General features: G+C 37.4%; 1 protein-coding gene across 1 annotated transcript in view; it reads left to right on the top strand.

The window, feature by feature from the left end:
• Positions 1 to 5,172: 5,172 nt before the first annotated feature.
• Positions 5,173 to 22,858, top strand: part of LOC148852127 (conserved oligomeric Golgi complex subunit 1-like) — a 30,631-nt gene continuing 12,945 nt past the window's right edge. Inside the window, exons 1-5 of the mRNA XM_088942500.1 lie at positions 5,173 to 7,614; positions 9,356 to 9,550; positions 16,119 to 16,387; positions 17,079 to 17,258; positions 18,653 to 18,830. Coding sequence (XP_088798626.1) covers positions 5,431 to 7,614; positions 9,356 to 9,550; positions 16,119 to 16,387; positions 17,079 to 17,258; positions 18,653 to 18,830 — 3,006 coding nt within the window. The 5' untranslated portion in view covers positions 5,173 to 5,430. The remainder of the gene's footprint in view (positions 7,615 to 9,355; positions 9,551 to 16,118; positions 16,388 to 17,078; positions 17,259 to 18,652; positions 18,831 to 22,858) is intronic.

Genomic DNA, 22,858 nt, shown 5'->3' with positions numbered 1-22,858 from the left:
TAGAATGTCACATCCCAAGAGACTAATATTTGTCTCATTTCAAGATTAAAAACATAGTAACCTTTATGGCCATGAAGATACTGGATGAATACGCATTGCTGTGAGTGTGGGATGAATTTATCCCTACCATGTTTAAGTGTTGTGGCATAGCAGAGGCACCCAAATGCACAAAGATGACCATAGGCGGGTGACTTTTGAAAAAACATTTTATATGGGGCTTTACCAAATAGGTTAAGAGTAGGTAAATAGTTGATCGGGTATGCAACTGTAAGAACACTCTCCCCAAAATTGAATTGGCAAACCTACTTGGAATTGTAGGGCTTTAGCCATCTCAAGAATATGATGGTGTTTCTATTCCGCCACTCTGTTTTGTTGTGGAGTTTCAACACACGAATGTTGATGAAGTATGCCATTCTCAATGAAATATGTCTGCATAGGATTAGACAAAAATTATAATCCATTATCGGATCAGACACATTTTATCCATGTGCTAAATTAAGTTTGAATCATTGCAAAGAACAACAACAAGTAACAGTAAGCATCAGATTTGCATTGTATAAAAAAAAAAACCCCATGTAGCTCATGAATAGTCATCCACAATGGTAAGGAAATATCTAGCCCCTATAAGTGAAGGTGTATGGTATCCACCCCAGATATCTATATGCATCAAATCAAAGCATTTCATAGCATGGGTCTTACTAATGGGTAAACAATGTCAAGCCTGTTTTGCCTTCATACAAGCATTACAACATATATTATTAGGTACAATGATATGTAAATAAAAAATCAAAACAATATTCTGATAAGAAGCATGTCCAAGTTTTGAATGTCATAATCTTGAGTTAGTATCACAAACAGTGTGAAGGGCCACGGATGGCAGACTCCAATCACCATCTCAGGTCTTGTATCACATAGAAATTTGGGAAAAACAAGACAACACAATTAAGTTGTGAGGTCAATTTGTTGATGGATAGCAACTTGCATCTGAACTCTGGCACGAATGAAACATCACATAGGAACAAATCCGGGAATACTGCCAAATCGACTTGTGATTGAATTGGCATTACAGATCCGTTTGGCATGTGGATTGGCTTGTAGGGTGCGGGAATGGTGTGATTATTCAGACTCATGGTTGAGGGTGCCATGTGGTTTGATGCACCACTATCTAGTAACCAAGGTCCCGACTCAAATAACCAATGTAAATTAGAGGCCTTACTAGCAAAATTCGATGAAATCACTAGGTTATCAGACTTGAGAAGATTCAAAAGCTATTGGTACTACTCCATTATGAGGTTGGCAATCGGTGAGAAATCTATTTGAGGCATGTGAGTTTGGCCTTGGAGTGTTGGTATTATTCTTTTCTTGATAATGGGTTTTCTTTTTGCCAGATTTTCCTTTTGGATCCCAGCTAGGAGGATATCCAACGAGTTCGTAGAAATGATCTTTGCTGTGTCCCGTCTTTTTGTAGTGATCATAACGAAGCTTTGGTCGATCTTTGGTATTCTTAGAACCTCCTTTGGTTTGATCAGTTACATGGAAGGCTGCTGCTGTTTCAATCGTAGGACTTTGTTGTCCAACTACTGACTGATGTTTCCCCTCTTGTGTAATTAAGGCATATGCCTTGCTCATATATGGGAGTGGCTTAATTCCAAGAATATTGGAGTGAATAATACTAAAACAGTCCTTGAGACCCATGAGAAACTGGTAGATGCAATCTTTTTTCGCGTTCTACTATCAAATCTTTCATCAAACCACATGTACAACAAGTACAAACAGGTGTTGAAATATAAGTTAAGAGTTCATCTGAAATTGCTTTCGTTTTCCTGTAGTACATCGAAACAGAGAGGTTGTCTTGCCTGAGTAGAGCTAATTCTTGTTTTAAGCAGAAGATGCGAGAGCATTTCCTTGCAAGAATCTCTCTTCAATATCCAACCAGATTGCCCGAGAGTCATCCATGTAAACAACACTATCATGTAGCTCTCTGGTTAAGGCATTGTAGATCTAGGATATGACCATTGAATTACATTTCTTCCAGGCAGAGAGCTTGGTCTTGTCTGGTCTAACTTAAAGATTGTTCCGTCAACAAAACCAATATTGTTCTTTGCCCAAAGAGCATTCGTCATTACTCTTTTCCAAGTCGGATAGTTGTCACCGTTCAGTAAAGTGGTGACTAGTACCATTTTGGGATTGTCCAAAGTGCCAAGATAGTACGAAGATGTGGGATCAGAGTAGTCTACATCTTTGATGTCCACGTCTCTACACTCATTGCCTCTAACTGCCATTTTTTGTGATCTGGTGAAGAATGGAGTTGCCGACATAGCATGACAAAAGTGGAGTTGTGATGAGGAAAAGTTGTGATGAGCGGAGATACAAAGCTCAACGCAACCTGCAATGAGGTGACAAAGACTCAATGCAACTTTGAGAAAACAAAGGCTTAGCGCAAGTTGGAATGAGAAATCAAGATCAAGGTCAATAAAGTGATAGCTAGCGAAACTAATTGGCACGTATTCTTGATGTCATAATACTTCATGAAGCCAAAGCTTAAGATTATCCTCCTTCGCTGCAAACTAATTAGGATGTGCTTGGAGTCTAGAGTTGTAACCCAAATATTATTCTTAGGAGAGAAAGACTTACATATGAAATCATTTGTCGTCGGAAGTGTCAGATGGCCATGCATGCACATGCCAATCAATGCCCATTTGAAAAAATATCATAAGACTGTTGTAAAATATCATTTGGGAACACAACAACATGTTCACCTTGCTTCAACGTAGGAGGAACAATTGGAATTGTCAAAGATTGGGTTTTGATTGGGGATAGTTTAGAGATAATAGTCACAAAGGTAGGTTTGGGGGGATGATCAACATTGGGATTGACATAATGTTAGAGGTAGAAACGACGTCTAGGGTTTTACACCATTATTAGAAAATAAGCCCATATATTTGGATCGAGTTTGGCTCGAAGCTTGGTTTAAGCTGGGCCAAATTGATCTTTTCACAAGCCAAACTCAAATAACCCATGAAAGGCTCAATTTGTTTCCACCCCTAGAATTAGGATATATTCAAATCCGATCCAATAGAACAAACAACTGATCTATTATGATCCAAAGATCTAATAGGATCTTAGAAACACAAATCCGAATTCAAATCCGTTAATATGTTGAATATCCGATAAGATTTGATCCGATTTAGTTTTTGAATATTTTAAAAGCATAATAGTATATATATATATTAGAGATTAAATCTTTTCGCATTGGATAGGGGGCCGATTTGATTCTACAACTCCGTACGAGTATAGGTAGGGTATGGTATTAGGCTAAGTCAAACCCCTTCGACCCGTATATTGTTGGAAACCATATGAACTTTATGTACTAGGTGTTGAATTTAATAATATTTTGAATTTTATGTAAAGGATAAATGGTAGTTTGTGTTTTTTACATGTCTTAATTAAATAATTGGAATTTTGTTATTTTACTTATTTATTGCTTATATATAACAAAAAATAATAGGAAATTAGATGCATGTTCTAAACCCAACCCATTCCTATTTTTAAATGTGGATATGGTAGGGTCGGGGAGGGTTTTGCATTTTCGTGTACAGGAAGGGTTTGGATTATCAAAATACAACCCACTATGAGTTTTCGGGCAATTACGAAGAGGTTTAGGGAGGCAAGTAAGGTCTATAGTTTAGAAGGGAAAATTCTATATTAGTATTCTATACTTTGGACCTAGTGTCACTTTATTCCCCAAACTTCAAAACGTGTCAACTTAATACCTAAGCTTTCAAAATATATCAAATTAGTACTCACCATTATATGAAAAGACAAAAATGCCCTATGGATATCATCTAATTTTCTTTATCAACTGTTTTTTTTTTATTTTCTTTTCCAAAGGCAGAGTAAATAATAAAGGGATTAAAACGTTGAGAAGATGCGCCAAACTCTAGTAATTTCCATAGGTTTTGATGGACCCCTCGTTAAAAATGTACCATGAAAGAGATGTTGGCAGGTAGCATCAGATTCATGGGCCGCTAAGACCTGATGCATGTTGCAACTCCTTGAGGGCTTGAACTCTGGCTTGTCCCTTAACCTTCCGAGAAGCTCTGATGCCCTGCCTTGCAAATCTTCGTCTCTTCTTCATAAGCAAGTATTTCTGAGAGAACCATCTATAGATGAGATGATGAAGCGTCTTGTTTGGTGTGTTCGAATATGTCTCGAAGTTCCTGCATCGTTCTCAGGCAGATGAAGTGCCCTAAGGAAGTAAGGAGAACCCATTTGATAATGCTGGATCTCTCATAAGTTTGGCCAGTGTAGAGAGTCACTGGGTCCTACATAGGTTCGAGAGAGATGGGGCAGAAGCATCGACATTTTTGGTAAACCTTTAGAAAAATGAAAAGAAATATCCAAGTTAGTGAAATGCATATCCCAGAGATTGGGATTACAAGAGTTCAGGCCTATTGTGGACAAGTGTGGTGCGATCTTACTATATGTGACATGGCTCACATCAATGGTGACGTATGCATGGTTAATTTAAATAACAAATTTAATTCTGAAGTTGAATTTAGGTTTTGCAATTCTGTTTTCACTTTACTCCTTTACTTCAGTTAAGTTTATCTCGAATCTGGGTATCATTTGGTTAATGATAGATAATAAAATTTCTGAATCTAGGTCTTGGTTTTACAATAGTGTTGTTACTGAATATCCTTTTATCTTTTTTTACTTCATTTAGTCTTTTCTTGTATCTGGGTTTCGCCTGGTTAATGAAAGAGAAAACCCAGAACGTTCCTCTTCATTTACTCTTTCATTGATTACCAAATCAAGATGGTGAGGAAGGGGGCAGAGAAAAAGCTAACTCTGCAACGCTTCTCTACATTGGTGCTTACACGCAACACAACAAACTGGGCTCTGAAGTCTGAACAATGTTTTATTTTTAAGGGCAATTTTAATATTTTCAAAAGTATTAAGTCAAATTCATACATAATATCAATGTGACATAAATATGTTAACAGTAGCTATTAAATTGATACATTTTTAAGTATTAATTTGAAATATCTGAAAATTTAAAGTATTAAATTTAAATATATTAACAGGATTCGACTATGACATGAAAAAAATATAATATTCGAAAATTTTCTGAAATCATAAACATAATAACCAATCAGGCGTTGTTTATCAAAATTCATGGATTTTGATCGATCAAAACTCTTCTCATACTATATCTTTTCCTTTCCCTTCCTTTTACAAAAACCCCCAAACCCAACCGTTGCCATCCTATCGAAAATTGGATTATGTCTGAATTCGACAAAATAGGATCTGATTCGGATCCGATCCGATCCATTTGCCCTCCTGCAGTCCTCTCCCCCTTCTCGTGTCAGTGATTCTGGATCTGCCTTCTAGCTGACATTGCCATAAACCAAGAAGTCGGTATCCGCCATGAAAGTACCTTCGAGGTCGGTATCCGCCATGAAAGTAACTTCGAGGTCGGGCGAGGATGCTGAATCTCTCTTCCGAACAAAACCGATCTCTGAAATCAGAAATGCGGAAGCGACGACCAAGAATGAGATTGAAGAGAAGAAGGAAGAGCTCCGGCAACTCGTCGGTAATCGGTATCGTGATTTGATTGATTCTGCGGACTCTATCGTCCTCATGAAAGCGTCATGCGAGTCTATCTCCGCCAACATTTCCATGATTGACGTAGGAATTCGTTCACTTTCTGCTGCTGCCGCTGCAGAAACTCCTAAATTGAGTCCTAATCCTTCAAGGGTCAGAGTTTATGGGATTGCCTGCCGTGTGAAGTACCTCGTGGATACGCCGGAGAATATATGGGGTTGTCTGGATGAATCGATGTTTTTAGAGGCCTCTGCTAGGTACCTTCGGGCCAAGGAGGTTCACGGCATTGTGGTGAGGAGCCATGCGGATAGGGATTTCTTGTCCAATTTCCCTTTGCTTCAGCACCAATGGCAGATCGTCGAGAGCTTTAAGGGCCAGATTTCACAGAGGAGCCGGGAGAGGTTGATGGATTCGGGGCTTGCGATTGGAGCTTACGCGGACGCTCTGGCTGCTGTTGCCGTAATTGATGAGCACGATCCCAAGCAGGTTCTGCGGTTATTTCTTGATTCGAGGAGGTCGTGGATCTCTCAAAAACTAGGTATGTGTGGATCTGGTAATTGTGATTCCGGTTCTGTGATTTCCACCTTTTGTGAAGTTGTGAGGATTATCCAGGTTAGTCTAGCACAAGTAGGGGAACTATTCCTGCATGTTTTGCATGACATGCCTTTATTTTATAAAACTATATTGAGTTCGCCACCCGGTACTCAATTGTTTGGGGGAATTCCGAATCCTGAGGAGGAGGTGAAATTATGGAAATTATTTAGGGAGAAACTGGAAAATGTAATGGTGATGCTTGATCGGGATTTCATTTCTCAGGCTTCTTCAAATTGGTTGAGGAATTGTGCTGAAGAGATTCTTAGTAAAATTAATGGGAGGTATTTGGTTGATGTCGTCGGAAGTGGGCAAGAACTTGCATCGGCTGAGAGACAGATCCGAGATACTTTAGATAGTCGGGAAGTGTTAGAGGGGAGTTTGGAGTGGCTAAGGAGTGTATTTGGTTCTGAGATTGAGTCTCCTTGGAACAATGTCCGGGAGCTTGTCTTGGCAAATAATGAAGACCTTTGGGATGGAATATTCGAGGATGCTTTTGTTCAGAGGATGAAAGAGATTGTTCATTCAGGGTTTGAGGAGTTGAGCAGAACTGTCAACGTGAAAGATACAATTCGGGCTATTGCAGTAGGCCCTGGAGACCAGATCGATTTCCAGGGATACTTGAATAGACCTTGTACTGGTGGTGGGGTGTGGTTTTTGGAACCAAAATTTAAGAAAGCAGGTCCAGGATCAGGCTTCAAAGCAACAACAGATGAGAATGATTTCCACAGTTGTTTCAGTGCCTATTTTGGACCTGAAGTAAGTCGCATCAGAGATGCGGTAGATAGTAGATGCCAGACTGTTCTGGAGGATCTGCTGTGTTTCTTAGAATCCCAAAAGGCTATTTCAAGGCTGAAGGAGCTAGCACCATATCTACAAGATAAGTGTTATGAAACCATATCAACCTTACTCAAGGGGCTTGAATATGAGCTCAAACACTTGTCTGCTTCTTTGGACAAAGGCAATGAAGGAAGAGACTCTGAACCACCTGCTATAATTGTTGAGAGATCTCTGTTCATTGGACGACTGTTATATGCATTGCGGAACCATTCAAGTCACATACCACTGATACTTGGTTCTCCAAGGCAATGGATTAATGAAACAATGAGAACTACTTTTGAGAGGTTACCATCCATATTGAGGCAATCTAGTGTGTTCCTTGATTCCCCTATGCGTGATAGCACAAGAAGGCTGATGTTTGATAGCTCTAGAAGACAAACTTCATTGGCTACTGCTGCCTTATTTGGGGTGAATGACAATGCCAGTCCAAGACTCGAAGAACTTACCAGGTTCTCTCGAGATCTTTCCATTATGTCTCATAGTTTGTGGATATCATTGGTGTCCAGTGAATTGTCAGTTATACTGCACAGGGGTCTAATGACAGATGATGCCTTATCAGCAACAACGTCCTTGCGTGTAAGTTTTTTTGCTTGATGCTCTTGATCCTCATCGTTCTTTTCTTTCTGCTTTTTACATTTGTTTTAAAGACCCAGTTCTTCCTCCATTAAGCTTGCTATATTTACACCTTGAATATAACTATGTAAAATGCTAGTTTTCCTAGTATGATTATATTATTTATCTCTTCCTGATCCTGGGGAGAGATCTTTTCCTCCCCAAAACCCTACCCAAATAAAAAATTATGACTTTATTATATTGTTAAGTAAATCAAAATAAAGTTACAACTGGTAAGTTTCATTGTATTGCTTTCTTTATGGCCATTTTCTTTTTATTTTGTTTACATAGTTTCTGAAATCATTCAGTGCTGGTACTCCTAGTATTATCTCCAATGGGCTTAATGTTACAGAATCAAATGAATAGGATGCATATCTATGGCTTGGTTGCTATTTGAGTTTTCTTTAGGATGTTTCGGTAAGTAAGACCACAATTCACTCACACAACTGAAATATAGTCTACACAACCAGACCAATCACACAAAGGATCCTGAAATACCTTTAGGAACACCAACACACTATAAGACACAGTTTATGTTAAAACAGCACATCCACTTCCGAAATGCAAACCACTAATGTAATTTTCATGTTTTTTGTTTCGTTTGATCCCAAATTATGATTCAGATCAAAGATATTGTACAGGGAGAGGAGGTCATCAGATTATATTAATTGGAATAAAGGTTAACGTACATGGCATTTTAGTGGTGGTCAGTATCGGCTAACCATCCTTGTGAGGCTCAGTACAATTGCAATTCCCCCTCCCACTAATTGAACCAGCCATATAATTACCTGATCTCACAGTCTATCTCGATGATATGTTCGCTTTAAATGCCAATGATCTAGGCTTTTAAAAATAGCTTGATAGTCTGAGGGCCATTAACCTTTCTGACAACATTTTTTGTAAGTACATTTTTGACATCATATTGGAGAAGTGACGGCCTTGGCTTCCAGAGTTGAAGGTTTGTTCAGATTGAATCTTGGGGCAATCAATTCAATGACTGATAACACATATGCCTTTGAAGTCCCTAGAGCCATTGGATCCTGAATAAATAAGTTGCAAGGGTGAACGATTGTCGTTGAGAATGAGTTAAGTACTGCTTAATGAAACAAATGGTATGTAAATGGATATTCTTAATGGTAGCAGTTGCATTTGATCTCCATCTAGGAGTCATGATTTTTATGTTTCTCTCTTATATGCTGTATTATATCTAGGGAGATAAAGCCTGATGTTTGTTCATGGCAGAAAAAAAAAAAAAAGAAATCTACTGGAGAAACATGAAAAAAAATGCAGCAAAATTGATTAATTTGGAAATTGGAATATGTTTGTTAACAAAACACGTTTTTCTTTTTTCTTATTTTTGAAAAGTTTGTTTACAAAACATTGTAATTAAGATGCAACTAATGGGAATCTTAGATAAAAATTAATTAACATAGTATTTTTCGTTACATTTTAGTAAAATCTTTGAAACTTTGCTGTTCATTTGAAGAATTAATCAATGTTATAATGTTGAGTTATTAGAAAAAATTATCTATAGGGAGGAGAAAGGTGTTTGTGCCCCCCCTCTGAAAATGAAAAGCAGAAACATCCTGAGCTCTTTCTGGCATAAGTATGAATGATGATGGTTCTTTTCTTTTCTTTTTTTTTTCCTGATTGATTTGCTAGCCATTGTTTATCAACTCTTGGCTTGATTTTGAGTTTCTTGCAGGGCTGGGAAGAAACTGTAGTCAATCAGGAGCAGTCTAATGAGGCCCAACTGGAGATGAAAATATCACTTCCTTCCTCGCCTTCCCTTTATATTACCTCTTTTCTGTTCCAAGCATGTGAGGAAATTCATCGAGTTGGAGGTCATGTTCTCGACAAATTGATACTTCAAAAATTTGCATTGAGACTCTTGGAAAAGGTTAGCATAAGCAGATTCCTGCTGCAACCTCTAGCAATATATCAACTGTTCCATGTCATTTCTGTTGCATTGGAACACCTTGACTAATGTTAGTAGGTTATTACTCCTTTTGAAATGTTACTTTTTCCTCCAAAATTTTGATTGATGATGCACAGCAATTGAATTTGTAGAATTTCAATAAACCGCAGTTGGTTGCACATAAATTGAAGGAAAATAACAACTTGAAAAATTTACAGTGTTTGGTTGCATGTAAATGGTCATCGAAAATAAACTTCTTCTAGAAAATAAGCAGTAACTTTACGAAAATAACATCCCTTCAAAACTTCTCTGGTTCATTTTTCTTTGTGCATGCCCATAAAAAAAATTAAGAAACAATTAACTATTAAAATTTATATATTTATAAATACTAACAATAATTATATTGGCTTTTAAGAATTAAGAAATACATCCATATATTAGTTATTCTATCAATTTTCAACATTTCTCAATTGTTTCCAATTGTCCATACTTTACATAAACTATTAAAGCATGTCTTTTTTGTTGTTATGTACCACATTTATAGTCATTTACGACCTCAATTTAGTGTCATTTATGTAACTTTTGAGACTTATTTGAGTTTTCACAATGTGTCAATGTCTATCCCAATACATCTTTTGAAATTACCTTTTTAATATTCCTTGTATTTTCGATACTTTGAACCTTATGTATGTTTCTTCAATGTTTTTTTTTGATAAGACAAGGGGACCCTCTTTCCCCTTTCCTTTTCACCCTAATAGTTGATGTATAGACTGTCCAAATTACTAGAGCTAATGCTAGAAATTTGTTTAGAGGGTGGAGAGTAGGGAGGGAGGAAATAGTTGTAATCCACCTTCAATTTGCTGATGACTTGATTCCTTTTTGTGAAGGAGATTCAGAGGGGTTGGGAAATCTAAAGGTGTTTGTAGAGAGTTTTGAAAAGGTCTCCAACTTACTAGAAATTTGAAGGAGATCCAAAGGAGCTAATGCTAGCATTAGCTCTAGTCCAAATTACTAGAGCTAATGCTAGAAATTTGTTTAGAGGGTGGAGAGTAGGGAGGGAGGAAATAGTTGTAATCCACCTTCTATTTGCTGATGACTTGATTCCTTTTTGTGAAGGAGATCCAGAGGAGTTGGAAAATCTAAAGGTGTTCGTAGAGAGTTTTGAAAAGATCTCCAACTTGAGAGTGAATTGGAATAAAAGTTGTGTAGCTGGAATTAATAGGCAAGAAGCAGAGGTAACATCTTTGGCTAGATCTTTAGGTTGTAAGGTAAGTGATTGGCCTCTTAAGTATTTAGGCTTACCTTTGGGAGGAAACCCAAGGCCAGGTAGCTTTTAGTACCCACTTTTGGAAAGATTCTCAAAAATATTAGCAGGATGGAAAAGGAACTACATCTCTTTAGGGGGTAGAATCACTCTAATTAAGGCAACACTAGCATATTTGCCATGTATTTTTTGTCTACCTTCAAATTGCTTGTTAAGATTGCAAACCAGATTGAAAAAAAAAAAAATAATGAGAGATTTTCTGTGGGAACCTGGTGATTCTAAAAAGGATCATAAAGTAAAGTGGGAAGTGATGTCTAGAAAGAAAGACAAAGGGAGTTAGGGATTGGAAATATCAGATTAAGAAACACAACATTGTTAGGCAAATGGTTATGGAGGTTTCCTGAGGAGCAAGAAAGTTTATGCCATAAGGTTATAAGAAGTATTCATGGAATGGCAACAAATGGATGGGATGTTGGAATCGATCCAAGGGTGTCGCCCTTTTCCTCATGGAAAGACATTGTTGGTATCCTACTTATCTTCTCCCCTTTCATCAAGTATGATGCTCACATGGGTAATAAGATTCTTTTTTGGGAGGACTTGTGGATTGGGGAATCTCCCCTTAAGGATAGATTCCCGAACTTAAATTCCCTTTCTTTGAAAAAGTTTTAAATTATCTCTTCTTTTTTGTGCTTTTGGGGATTCTTGGGATTTGGGACTAAGGAGAAGTTTGAGGGACTCATAAGTGGGTTTGGCAGATGATCTTTTTTCCCTTCTAAACTCAGTTTTTCTAGACCACTCGTCTTGACAGTAGAATTTGGACTGTAACATCTTCAGGTTGCTTTTCTTGTTCTTCTTCAATACTGTGGTACTTCTTTTCCTGTTAAAGAAGTCTGGAGCACTGTCCGGGACAGTGCCCTGAACAACCTGCAAAAGCTGCTTTTGGGTCTATATCTACAGAATCTATCAGTCAAGTCATGTTATGTCATTTTCGTTTGGGTCATCTTTCTTTTTCTGCATTGAGTCATTTATTCCCTGAACTGTTTAAGGGAATTAGTTTGTCCAGTCTTCATTGTGAGTCTTGTGAGCTGTCAAAGCATTGTAGAAACAGTTATCCCTTGAGTAATAAAAGATCTTCTTCTCCTTTTAATATTGTGCACTCTGATGTGTGGGGGCCTTACCACTTACCCTCTATGGGCGGCTACAAATATTTTATCTTGTTCATTGATGACTTTTCTCGGTTTACTTAGATATTCCTGATGAAATCCCGTGATGAAGTTCCCTGACTTGTGAGGCAATTCCATGAATTTGTCCTAACCCAGTTTGATACCAGGATTAAAATTTTCAGATTTGACAATGCAAATGAATATTTTGAGAACTTGTCCTACTATCTCACAGACTTAGGGGTTATTCATCAAAGCTATTGTGTTAGGACCCCAGAACAGAATGGAGTTGCTGAAAGAAAAAATAGACATATTGTTGAAGTTACAACAAGTATCCTGTTTGCCTCACATGTTCCTACAAAGTTTTGGGGTGATATTGCTACCTACCTTATAAACCGTATGCCATCCAGGGTTTTGGGGTTTAAGTCTCCTTTCAGTCTCCTTCATCCGGACAATGAGCTTTTTTCTATTCCTCTTTGTGTCTTTGATTGCACCTGTTATGTACATACCCCTAGTGTCCAAAGACATAAATTTGAACGAAAAGCCCACAAGTGTATCTTCCTTGGTTATTCCTCCACACAGAAGGGTTACTGTTGCTTTGATCCAAAGTTTGATACTCGATATGTCACAATGGATGTCACCTTTGATGAACTTTCTTCCTTTTATGGTTCCTCTATGGAGGGACATTGTCCAAAGGGGGAGGATTTGTCACAGGTCTTTGCTCTTCCTCTTCCTGTCCCAGTTGAGTCTTTTACAGAGTCTCTTCCTCCTTCAAATGAATCAAGGGAGGATCAATGATTCCACTCTTCCTGTCCCAGTGTTCCTCCCCCTTTACCTCCTCGTCCTCTTTTTAATCCCAGGATGTATCAAAGGAAAATATCCAGAAATGTGCGGGTTGTTTCCCCTACAACACATGAGCCTCATGCACTTCTAGTTACAGATGAGACAACATGTACTGTTTCAGCCCCTTTGGAGCCATCATTCCCAGACCTTGATATTCCCATTGCTATTAGGAAAGGAAAAAGGAAGTGTACTGCACATTGCATTTCCAAACACCTTTCTTATAGTTTGCTTTCTCCTTCATATTTTGCCTACCTTTCTTCTATTGTCTCTAACCCAATTCCCAGGTCTGTGTCAGAAGCTCTTAATATTCTAAAATGGAGGGATGCTATGAGATCTGAAATTGATGCCCTGCACAAGAATGACACTTGGGAAGTGGTTGGTTTGCCTGAAGGGAAGGATCCAATTGGCTGTAAGTGGGTCTTTATTATCAAATGTCATGCTGATGGCACCATTGAGAGGTACAAGGCTAGGCTGGTTGCAAAAGGTTATACACAGACATATGAGATTGATTATTTGGAGACATTTGCCCCTATTGCCAAGATGACTTTTGTGAGAGTTCTTTTATCTTTGGCTACTCACTCTAACTGGCCACTTTATCAACTAGATGTAAAGAATGCATTTCTGAATGGAGAATTACATGAGGAGGTTTATATGTCTCTTCCTCCAGGGATGTATGAAATAGATATGAAAGGAAAGGTATGTAAGCTGAAGAGATCTCTTTATGGACTCAAACAGTCCCCTAGAGCATGGTTTGAGAGGTTTAGGGCTACCCTTGTTAACTTTGGCTATGTACAGACACGGTCTGATCATACTCTCTTTGTGAAGAGGAGAGGACTCCTAGCAGTTTACCTAATTGTGTATGTTGATGATATTGTTGTGACTGGTAATGATGTTTCCGGAATTAATGATCTCAAATCTTTTCTTCTCAAATATTTGCATATGCTGTTAGTTGCATAAGCCAATTTGTGCATGCTCCCTGGGATACTCATATGGCAGCAGTAGAGCGAATTTTGTGTTATTTGAATGGCTCCCTTATACAGATGCTGACTAGGTTGGAAACATTGATGATAGAAGATCTACTTCTGGATACTGCAACTTGGTGGCGAGTAATATTGTCTCTTGGAGAAGCAAGAAACAATCTGTTGTTGCTCGATCTTCAGCAGAAGCAGAATACAGAGCCATGGCACATGGAGTTTTTGAACTATTATGGTTAAAAACATTGATGGAGGAACTGGGGATTGAGCATGATAAGCCAATGATGTTATACTGTGATAATCAGGCTGCCATCAACATTACTCACAGCCTAGTACAACATGACAGAACTAAGCATATTGAAGTTGACAGACACTTCATTCGAGAAAGGGTGGCTTCTGGTGAAGTGTGTCTACCTTTCATCACCTCTGAAGGACAGTTAGCAGATTTCCTCACCAAGGGCATTCCCAAGGCTAAACTTCAGCATGATATTGGCAAACTTGGCATGATTGACATCTATGCTCAGCTTGAGGGGGAGTGTAGAGAAGATGGGCCCAATGGCCCATAGGCTGTTTATCCTTTTTTATTTTTTTATTTTTGCTGTAATGGGCCTTATTTCGGGCCTATTCTTTCTATGTTATGTTCTTTTAATTTCTTGCCCAACTAAGGGCCTCTTTGTAAATTATCAAAGTTTAACTTAATAAAATAGTGTTAGGGGTGTAAGAGTAGAGATTAAGGTTCGAAACTCTCTTACTCTGAACCCTTATTTCTGCCATCTTCTTCTTCATCTTCTCTTCCTTAGAAGAATGATTTCTGTTATTTTATTTTGATTTCTGCATCTGTTCTAAACAGTCCTTTATTCTCAAAAGACTGTTTTCCTTCTTAATGATAGGTGGAAGAGGATCAACTGAAGGGGAACAACATGCTCACACCTTAATCTTTGTCTTTGGTGCTATCGTTGGAGAATAGGGGAACAACATGCTCACAACATGATCACACCTTAATGATCAGTCTCTTTCTGTTTCTTCTTACTACCTGTGAGATGCCTCAATTTACCTCTACTACAAACTCAATTCCTTATAGATTGTGCCCAAGCCAAGTAATTTGTTTCATCTAGTTTAATTGTGGTCACTCCAATTAAAATGGAATCAATCTACTGGACCAACCCCGGCCATTGAAATCTGCTTCAACTCACTTCTAGATCGCTCCATTGACCAAACGAAAATCCTAAAACAAACTTGTTGGTCGGCCCTGCTCCCACTAGACCATCATTCAGCCTTGAAAAAACCTGCGTGACATGAACTACGTTGAACTTACTTGACACTCTAGGTTTCTTAGGAAACCACAGGTCATCACCACTTTCAACCAAATTAGGCTCTTTGCCCTTTGTAATTATGATGAACAGATTATGAGATGCACAAGCTAGTCTATAAATAATTAAATAGATATACTCTTTTGAAGCTAATGAAGATTTCTTTAGAGCTCTCTTGCAAGTTTGCCGTATGGAATGATTCTACCCTTGGAGTAATTCCTTAGGATTTCTCTCTCCCTCTCTCTCTCTCTCTCCAACTTGTGTCAGCTTATTCCAGCCCTACTACACCTCCATCGTTCAGTATCAGACTAAAGGAAGAAGTTCTTCAAGCTGGCCTTAATCATACATTTGCTAGACATTGAGAATTGGGGCAATGCTGCCACTTCCACATGTCAAATTCCTCTACTTGATAGGGATCAAACCAGGCCTTATAAGATCTCTTATCATAGAAGAAGGCCAATAAACAGGTTCTGGTTTAGCATCGGGAAGACTCTTGCGAATTGGACTGATCTAGTCAGGAGCATTTTTGTCATTTTGTTTAGTCATGTGGACCTAGCCCGTGGTATCTTGTTCTTGTTTAGTAGGGTTTATCTTTTAATTTTCAATATAATTGCATTAGGTGGGAAGTTAGCATGTTTCTTGATGCACAAGATAGGCAGTGGTATTTTGGTAATTATGATGAACAGTATTCCAGGTCACACAAGTCAGAAAAAGAAACCCTAAACAAATTTTGTAATGCTGCATTTGTAGCATAAATGAAGCACATCTTGTCTGATTCATAAAGCACACGCTGGCTAGCCAACTGAAATCCTTTTTTGGGGTGATTTTTGAGTAAGAATACCATCCAAGGCAACCAACTAAAATCCTTTGATGCAGTGCATGAACTAATTTAACCTGATTAAATTAGAATTTACTCCTGTAATGCAAACGGTCTGCTTATCTGTGACCTATAAGCATTCTTCACATTTATGTTTGTACTGATTGAAATGCATCTTGTAGGTAGTTGGTATTTATGGGGACTTCCTTACAAATTTGGAGACTCACAGTTCTAATGTATCAGAAAAAGGAGTCTTGCAGATTTTATTAGACTTAAGATTCACTGCTGATATTCTTTTGGGGGGTGATTTGAACATGACTGCGGAGTCATCAAAAAGGTTTTCTTTCAGATGGAAGCAGGACCAGAATAAGCAGAATTCTACCATTAGAGACACTGTAATGCAGTTAACAAATCGTCTTTCTCAGATGCTGGATCCTATAGATTGGCTCACGTGAGTTATTTCTCTTTCTTTTACCTTTCCCCTTTTCTTTTGTCAGGATTTATCTCCATAACTAACATATGGTGATATTACCTAAATGTAGGTTTAAACCCTATTTCTATTCTCTAATAATACTCTTGTATTGATTATGTCTCATATAATGAAGTTATGGGGTTTAATTGCTATGGAAAACCAAATGAAATGATTTTGTTTCACATGACTTCCTAGCTCAAAATTATTATTATTATTATTATTTTGTTTTCTTTAAGATATATTAGAAATAATATAAGCTGCTCAGATTGGAAATGTGGTCAATAAAGAGTTCACACTGAGGAGGTGATGGTGAAAAAAAGCTGTTTATTTTGTTTGTTCGGTGCACATTGCAGGTATCTAAGGAAATTTGTGGGCCAAAAATTCATTTGTTCAAAATCATATGATTTGTTGTATTGAAATTCTCAAGAAAAATAAGGTGATTTTTACATGGAAAATTATTATGGTTGAGCTTATTAGATTCATCAATTTATTGATAAAGTATTTACACCAAGTGGCCCCTCTAATCCCAACAGATGTGCATGACATCTGGCCAGGAGCATAGAGAACCAATTCTTTTCTTTTATAAAATTGGTGTGACCTTTAGGAGTGCTTAGATTAATCTAAAATGTACATTTGCGTGTTTATTGTTTCTGGCTTCAATGAATTGCAGGTATGAGCCTTACCTCTGGCAGAATGAGAAGCAGTGCTACCTAAGACATGCTGTCCTCTTTGGGTTCTTTGTACAACTGAATCGTATGTACACGGATACTGTGCAAAAATTACCCACTAATTCAGAGTCAAATGTAATGCGATGTTCTACGGTTCCACGTTTCAAATACCTTCCAATCAGGTTGACGCTCATATCTTTAGATTGGGCTTTTATTTTTGATAATTTGACATAGGTTTATATAGTTTGTCACTCTATAGCTTATTGTTTATCTTATGCACTGCTTACGTACATGATGACTCCCCTGCTATACTCTGAACTGGTTATCAAGTTTATGTGGAATATTCTAGAATTTAGCCACAGACTTTAGAAACTTGACAAGCTTACAAATTCTATACTTGAATGCCTGATAACATTCTTGTTTTTATTTTTTGATGTATGATAATAGATGATTTATTAAAATAAAAATAGATTACAAAGAGAGTGTTGAGGAAACACTCAACATTCTGAACCCAACTCGCAATCAAAATCCACCTCCTCTTTCACCATACGTAAACAAAAAAACTTTCACAACAAACTTGAAACAACTTGGTCAAAAATCTAGAATTGGAAACAAAAGTACCTCTTCAGCCACCTTTTCTGATAGAGAGATCTCAATTATCTTTCACCCAAATCATCTTCTGCCCAACTCTGGAAACCAGAAAACCATGTGCAGAGAATTTATAACAGCATCTTGCAATCTGACAAAATCAACCCCACCATTGGCATTCCCATATAAATGACGACAAAACTATCTTCTCCCCTCGGAAATTTCTTGCACACCCCATTTATCATATTACTGAGCTCCCTACCCAATTCCTTATTTTCTCCATAGATTAGAACACCAGTTCTAGCCACATCAAATCCTCTTTGACCCTCTCTCAGTCTTTGTTATCCAAATCAACCCTTGTTCCAACTTCCCCCTTCATGATGCAATTTCCCCTCCCTCACTCATTAGATAAGAATAAACTATCCTAAGATTATCCCTAACTTTTCATTGAGCCTCTCCAAACTTGCTTTGCTTCTCCCTCTTCTAGTTCCACCTTTTCATTTCTTTTGGAGTTTGTTTATGTTCATAATACTTGGCAATCTTCCAGAATAGAACTTATTCTTATATATCTTCTCAACAACTCTAACTATTACTCATTTAGAGTTGTTTCTTTCCTCTCCATTTTCTGTTCCTAATTTTCTCTTAATTTTTTAGTTCCTGGGTACCATCCTCAATATTCTTCAATTTGTGTCTTCCATTTTCCCTTACCTTCTCCCATTTGAATCCTTATATTCCCCTGTATTTTTCAGTGTTACAAAAGCCATGTTGATCATTTATATCAGGCAGCTTGACATTTTTTTGCACCTCTTTTATTTCCATTTTGTTTTTCTGGGTGTTATTATTTTCTTTGGAAAGATATGCTTGATGCTTGTTAGGTTGACTTGATGATTTTAATCTATCTACTAGATTTGACTTTATTTTACCTTGAAGAATCTTGATGCTTCCAAGTATCTAAATATTTTCTTACAATTTCGTGGTGGCTATCTAGTGCTCCGGCATTGTCTTCTAAAGGGACAACTAAATTACCTCTTCCGACATCCTCTAATGATCTATCTTCTAGAAGTTCTTGGAAAACTTATTCAAGTGGAGAACTCACTCCAAAGCTCGACTTAGATGATACCTCAAGCTTTGGGGTTGCAACTCCATTTTTGAAGTCTTTTATGCAGGTATATGCACCTATCTTTCCCTTTCACTCCTTTGGTTGGTTTTGTCTATGATTCACTGTCTCTTGCAATTATTATTCTTTCTTTTAGTTGTTGATGTAGCAAAAAGTATCTAGATTGCTTAAGTTATTTTCAATGAAACAGATAGGTGACCCTGTCAACATTGTCAACCTCATTATATAAGTGGGCATATGTCTTATTAATATTTGATAAATCGTATTTAAGATAGTGAAAATTAAATATCTAAAAATATCTAATGCTGGCATTGTGGAATCAACATAAAGAATGTGTATAGGGTCACAACCGTCTATCTTTTAGCAGGTGCTGAAACAATAAGCTTAACTCAACTCAATACAACTCAACAAAGCTTAACCCTAACTATACTATATGTTAGTCTACATAAATCCTATTTCACCATTCCACTCTATCAAGGGCCATATTCCATTGTTAATTAGTGATCGCTACTGGAACAAAAAACTGTAAAAATATATAAATCATATAATTTTATCTATTCCCCTTCCACAGTTCCACCCAAATAAATCTTTTTGGACTGTCCATATCTCTTTTAGATTCTATAACTTGCCTCAGGTCACTACTGGAACCAAAAAACAGGTTTTGGTAAGTAGAAAAAGTTTGTTGTGGTCACTCTTGTTTGCCCAATCCCACCTATGTGGGGTGCCAGTATGAAACCCTGTCCCTCCATTTTTCTAACATATCTGCCTGGTGATTTGAAAGGTGTGCCTAGGCACACAAGTGAAGCGCAATATAAGGTATGCACCTCGCGTAGATCCCGGGTGCAGCACTTTCAAAAGGTTCATGCCTGGTGCGCCTTGCACTTCAGCCCAGGTGTGCACCTTCTAAAATATCTTTTTTAAAGGCAATTAAAATTATAAAATCATTTTTTTTGTAGGGATTAAGAATTTGAGAACCTAACATGGACTTGTTTGGGCTTACCTCAAGGGGTTTGGTCGGGTGGTGGCTCCTAGAACAGGAATTCAAAATGTTTAACATTGTATTAATTATTTGAAAAATGCACTTGAGAAAAAATTAAAGAAATTGAGAGTTTTACATGCTTGAATATGTTTTATATGTTATGTTTCATTTTATTTTTAAAATTTCATTTTGAATATGTTTTACATGGTATGCTTATATATTTTAATTTGAGATAATAGTTTTTAAAAACATTTATTTAAAATTTTTAAGTTTATATTTTTAATTAATATTATGTTTAATATTTTTGTTTTTTGTTTTTTTTTTTGCATTTTTGGAATATTTATTTATATATTTGCATTTTTGCACCTTGCACTTGAGGTGCAAAATGCCCCTTGCACTTTTTTTTTTTTTTTTTTGTCTTGTGCTTTTAAAACACTAAATTTGCCACTAAAGAATAAGCCAACACTAGCTGAACATAGGTTAGTTTTGGATTTCTCTTTGTGCTAGAACCTTCAACTTGCATGAATATTGTAAAGTCTTTGAGCCCCTTTTATCTAATGACTTAATTGTCCTCATGGGCACACTCTCAAACAATGTTGAGAGAACCAGGCCGGGCATAGAACTGGAAAAGGGAGAGAGGTTCACAGGTCAGAGGTTCAATTGCAGTCGAAGGTCGAATCATATTGACGTGGCATATACATATATATTTTGCAGGTCATATAAATACTAAATAAAATATATTTGTAAAATATTATTGCACTTGCATGTGGTGGATCAATGGCTAAGCTTTTAAGCAATTAAAATAAAGGGTGAATTGCAGATGGGTGCCCTATACTTGGGGGTAGTCTTACTTCAAGTGCAGGATACCTATCTGCAATTTACCCTAAAATAAATGACCAGGGTTAGAGTCTCTCAATTCATATTTTCTTTAAACTAGTGTGTATTAGAGCAGTATATAGTATATACATTAAATAGGCGCAAATAAATGCAAACAAAGAGATGGATTTATGGTAACAAGAAAATACACATTAAGTAAGAGGTCTTGGATTTAAGTCTTGTCATTACCATTTTGAAGTTTCTATTCATGTTGTGACCCAAGTGGTTTCATAAAACTGGGACACGTTCACCAGTTTTTCAGTTAAACCGGTCAGTCAGCCAGTTTTCATGAATCACAGTTTTCGGGGCATGATCAAACTGGCCATGGACCCTGGTCATGGTTCAACCGATCCAACCGGCCGATCCTGTTTGATTTTCTAAACAATGCTCTCAAATGTAACAGTACACAAGGTTCCCTTCATTGACCAATTCAAATTGTGATGGATTGCATTTGGTTATTCTACAATTTTCCATTAAGAGAACCAAGGAATCAAAGTGCCCCTCTAAAGCTAAAACCCCTATACAGAGTGATAAAATCCTTTATATTTATGGGGACTTAGATAAAGAGAAAAAATCTTCAGCAGACCCTACTCATCTATAAGGCAGGCTGGGTAGGCTATCCAATGAACAACAGTCCATTAAAATGGTCAACTGTTCTTTCAGAAGCATTCATGTAATCTTCATGTGTTTGAGGGTCTAGCTGCAGTAATATTCTGTAATCAGATTTTGAAGATGACCACTGTTTTATAGAAGCAGTGATAGAAAAGACTGAAGTAGTTTTCTTTTTCCAAGTAGTCATCCTTAAAGAATTTAACGAATTGAATCTTGATATACTTTTTTTCGTAGTTGAAATGCTATAATTGATGATAGATAGTTTTGCATCTTCTGATACTAATACCATTTACTATCCTTGCCAAAAAAGAGAGGCGTATGACCTTGACCTTTGCTAGAGATGGAGAGGAAAAGTGAAGATCAGAAGTACATATTTTAGGATGAAAAAGATTCTATTAGGGCTGCAACTTGGTCCAGGTTGGCCCGAACCCAACCCAAAAAAGTCGGGCTGGATTGGGCTGGGTCGATGATTGGGTTAGGGTTAGGGTTGAAATTCTTGAACCCGACCTTAGTTTGGGTTGGGTTAGGGTTGACCCCTCGGGCAACCCGAACCCGACCCCATATAGTACTAGACTATTAGTCTACTAGTCTACAACTCTACTACATGTCATATATATATAGACACACAGATTTGTTTAGATGCATGATAGTTGTATAGCCCCCCCTACATACTATCATGCCTTTCTTTAAGTTATTCATAGGTACTTGACTACTATCTTTTCCTTTTGTCTTGTAATTTTTATGTGCGACCTATCAAATAGATTCAAATTATTTGCTTGATTCATAACTCATGATAAATAAATACTTATTTTTCTACTAGATTTTAAGGGATGGGAAGGTTGGGTTGGGCCCAACCCGTGCCCAACCCAACCCGAAGTTGACATCGGGTTGGGTTAGGGTTGAAGGAATTAGTTAGGGTTAGTGTTAGGGTTGAGTAGGTCGGGTTGGGGGTTACAAACATAGGGTTGGGTTAGGGTTGGCCTCAACCCAACCTAACCCGGCCAGACTTGCAGCCCTAGATTCTATGCTGATATGGGAGTCCAAGGCTCCCTTTGTTTCCATGGGAAACTGTCTTTATAGCATCCGATCTTTTTGATACGTTAACAAAACTGACATTCATCACTAATTAAAAATTGACCAATTCATATGCAAAACTATAGTATGTCATATATATATGAGTTTGGAAAGAGTGCAAATGCAAATATGTACAATACAAATACATAAACAATAATACAAAATATAAGATTTTGCACTCTACATATTTGTATTTGCACTCCTTCCAAACTGAGCCTTAAGTGCAAAATGCTAAGTTGGTGCTTATCTTATCAAATAAGAAAAAGTAGCATGGCCCAACACCTGCCAGTAGAATGCTAAAACCAAAACCAGCTTATTGGAAATGGAAAAAGGGGCATGGGAGAAAAATGTGATTTGATCATCAGACAAATGAATTACTGATTGGGGAAGGATTTTGGAGGCGATTGTGTGGAGAAATTTAGATTAAAGGGCCATGTGAGTATCAAGGCCTTCGATGATTTGAAGGTTGTGATATTTGGTTTTGACGAAGATGTTGAGATCTCCACTACCGAAGTGGTAGACTCTCCAGATGGCTT

The sequence above is a fragment of the Nelumbo lutea genome, chromosome 5 (genome assembly GCF_056320005.1).
Source record: "Nelumbo lutea isolate HS-2025 chromosome 5, American lotus-T2T, whole genome shotgun sequence".
NCBI classification, from domain to species: Eukaryota; Viridiplantae; Streptophyta; class Magnoliopsida; order Proteales; family Nelumbonaceae; genus Nelumbo; species Nelumbo lutea.
The sequence above is the reverse complement of the archived record's forward strand: the minus strand, read 5'-3'. Positions and strand labels throughout refer to the sequence as shown.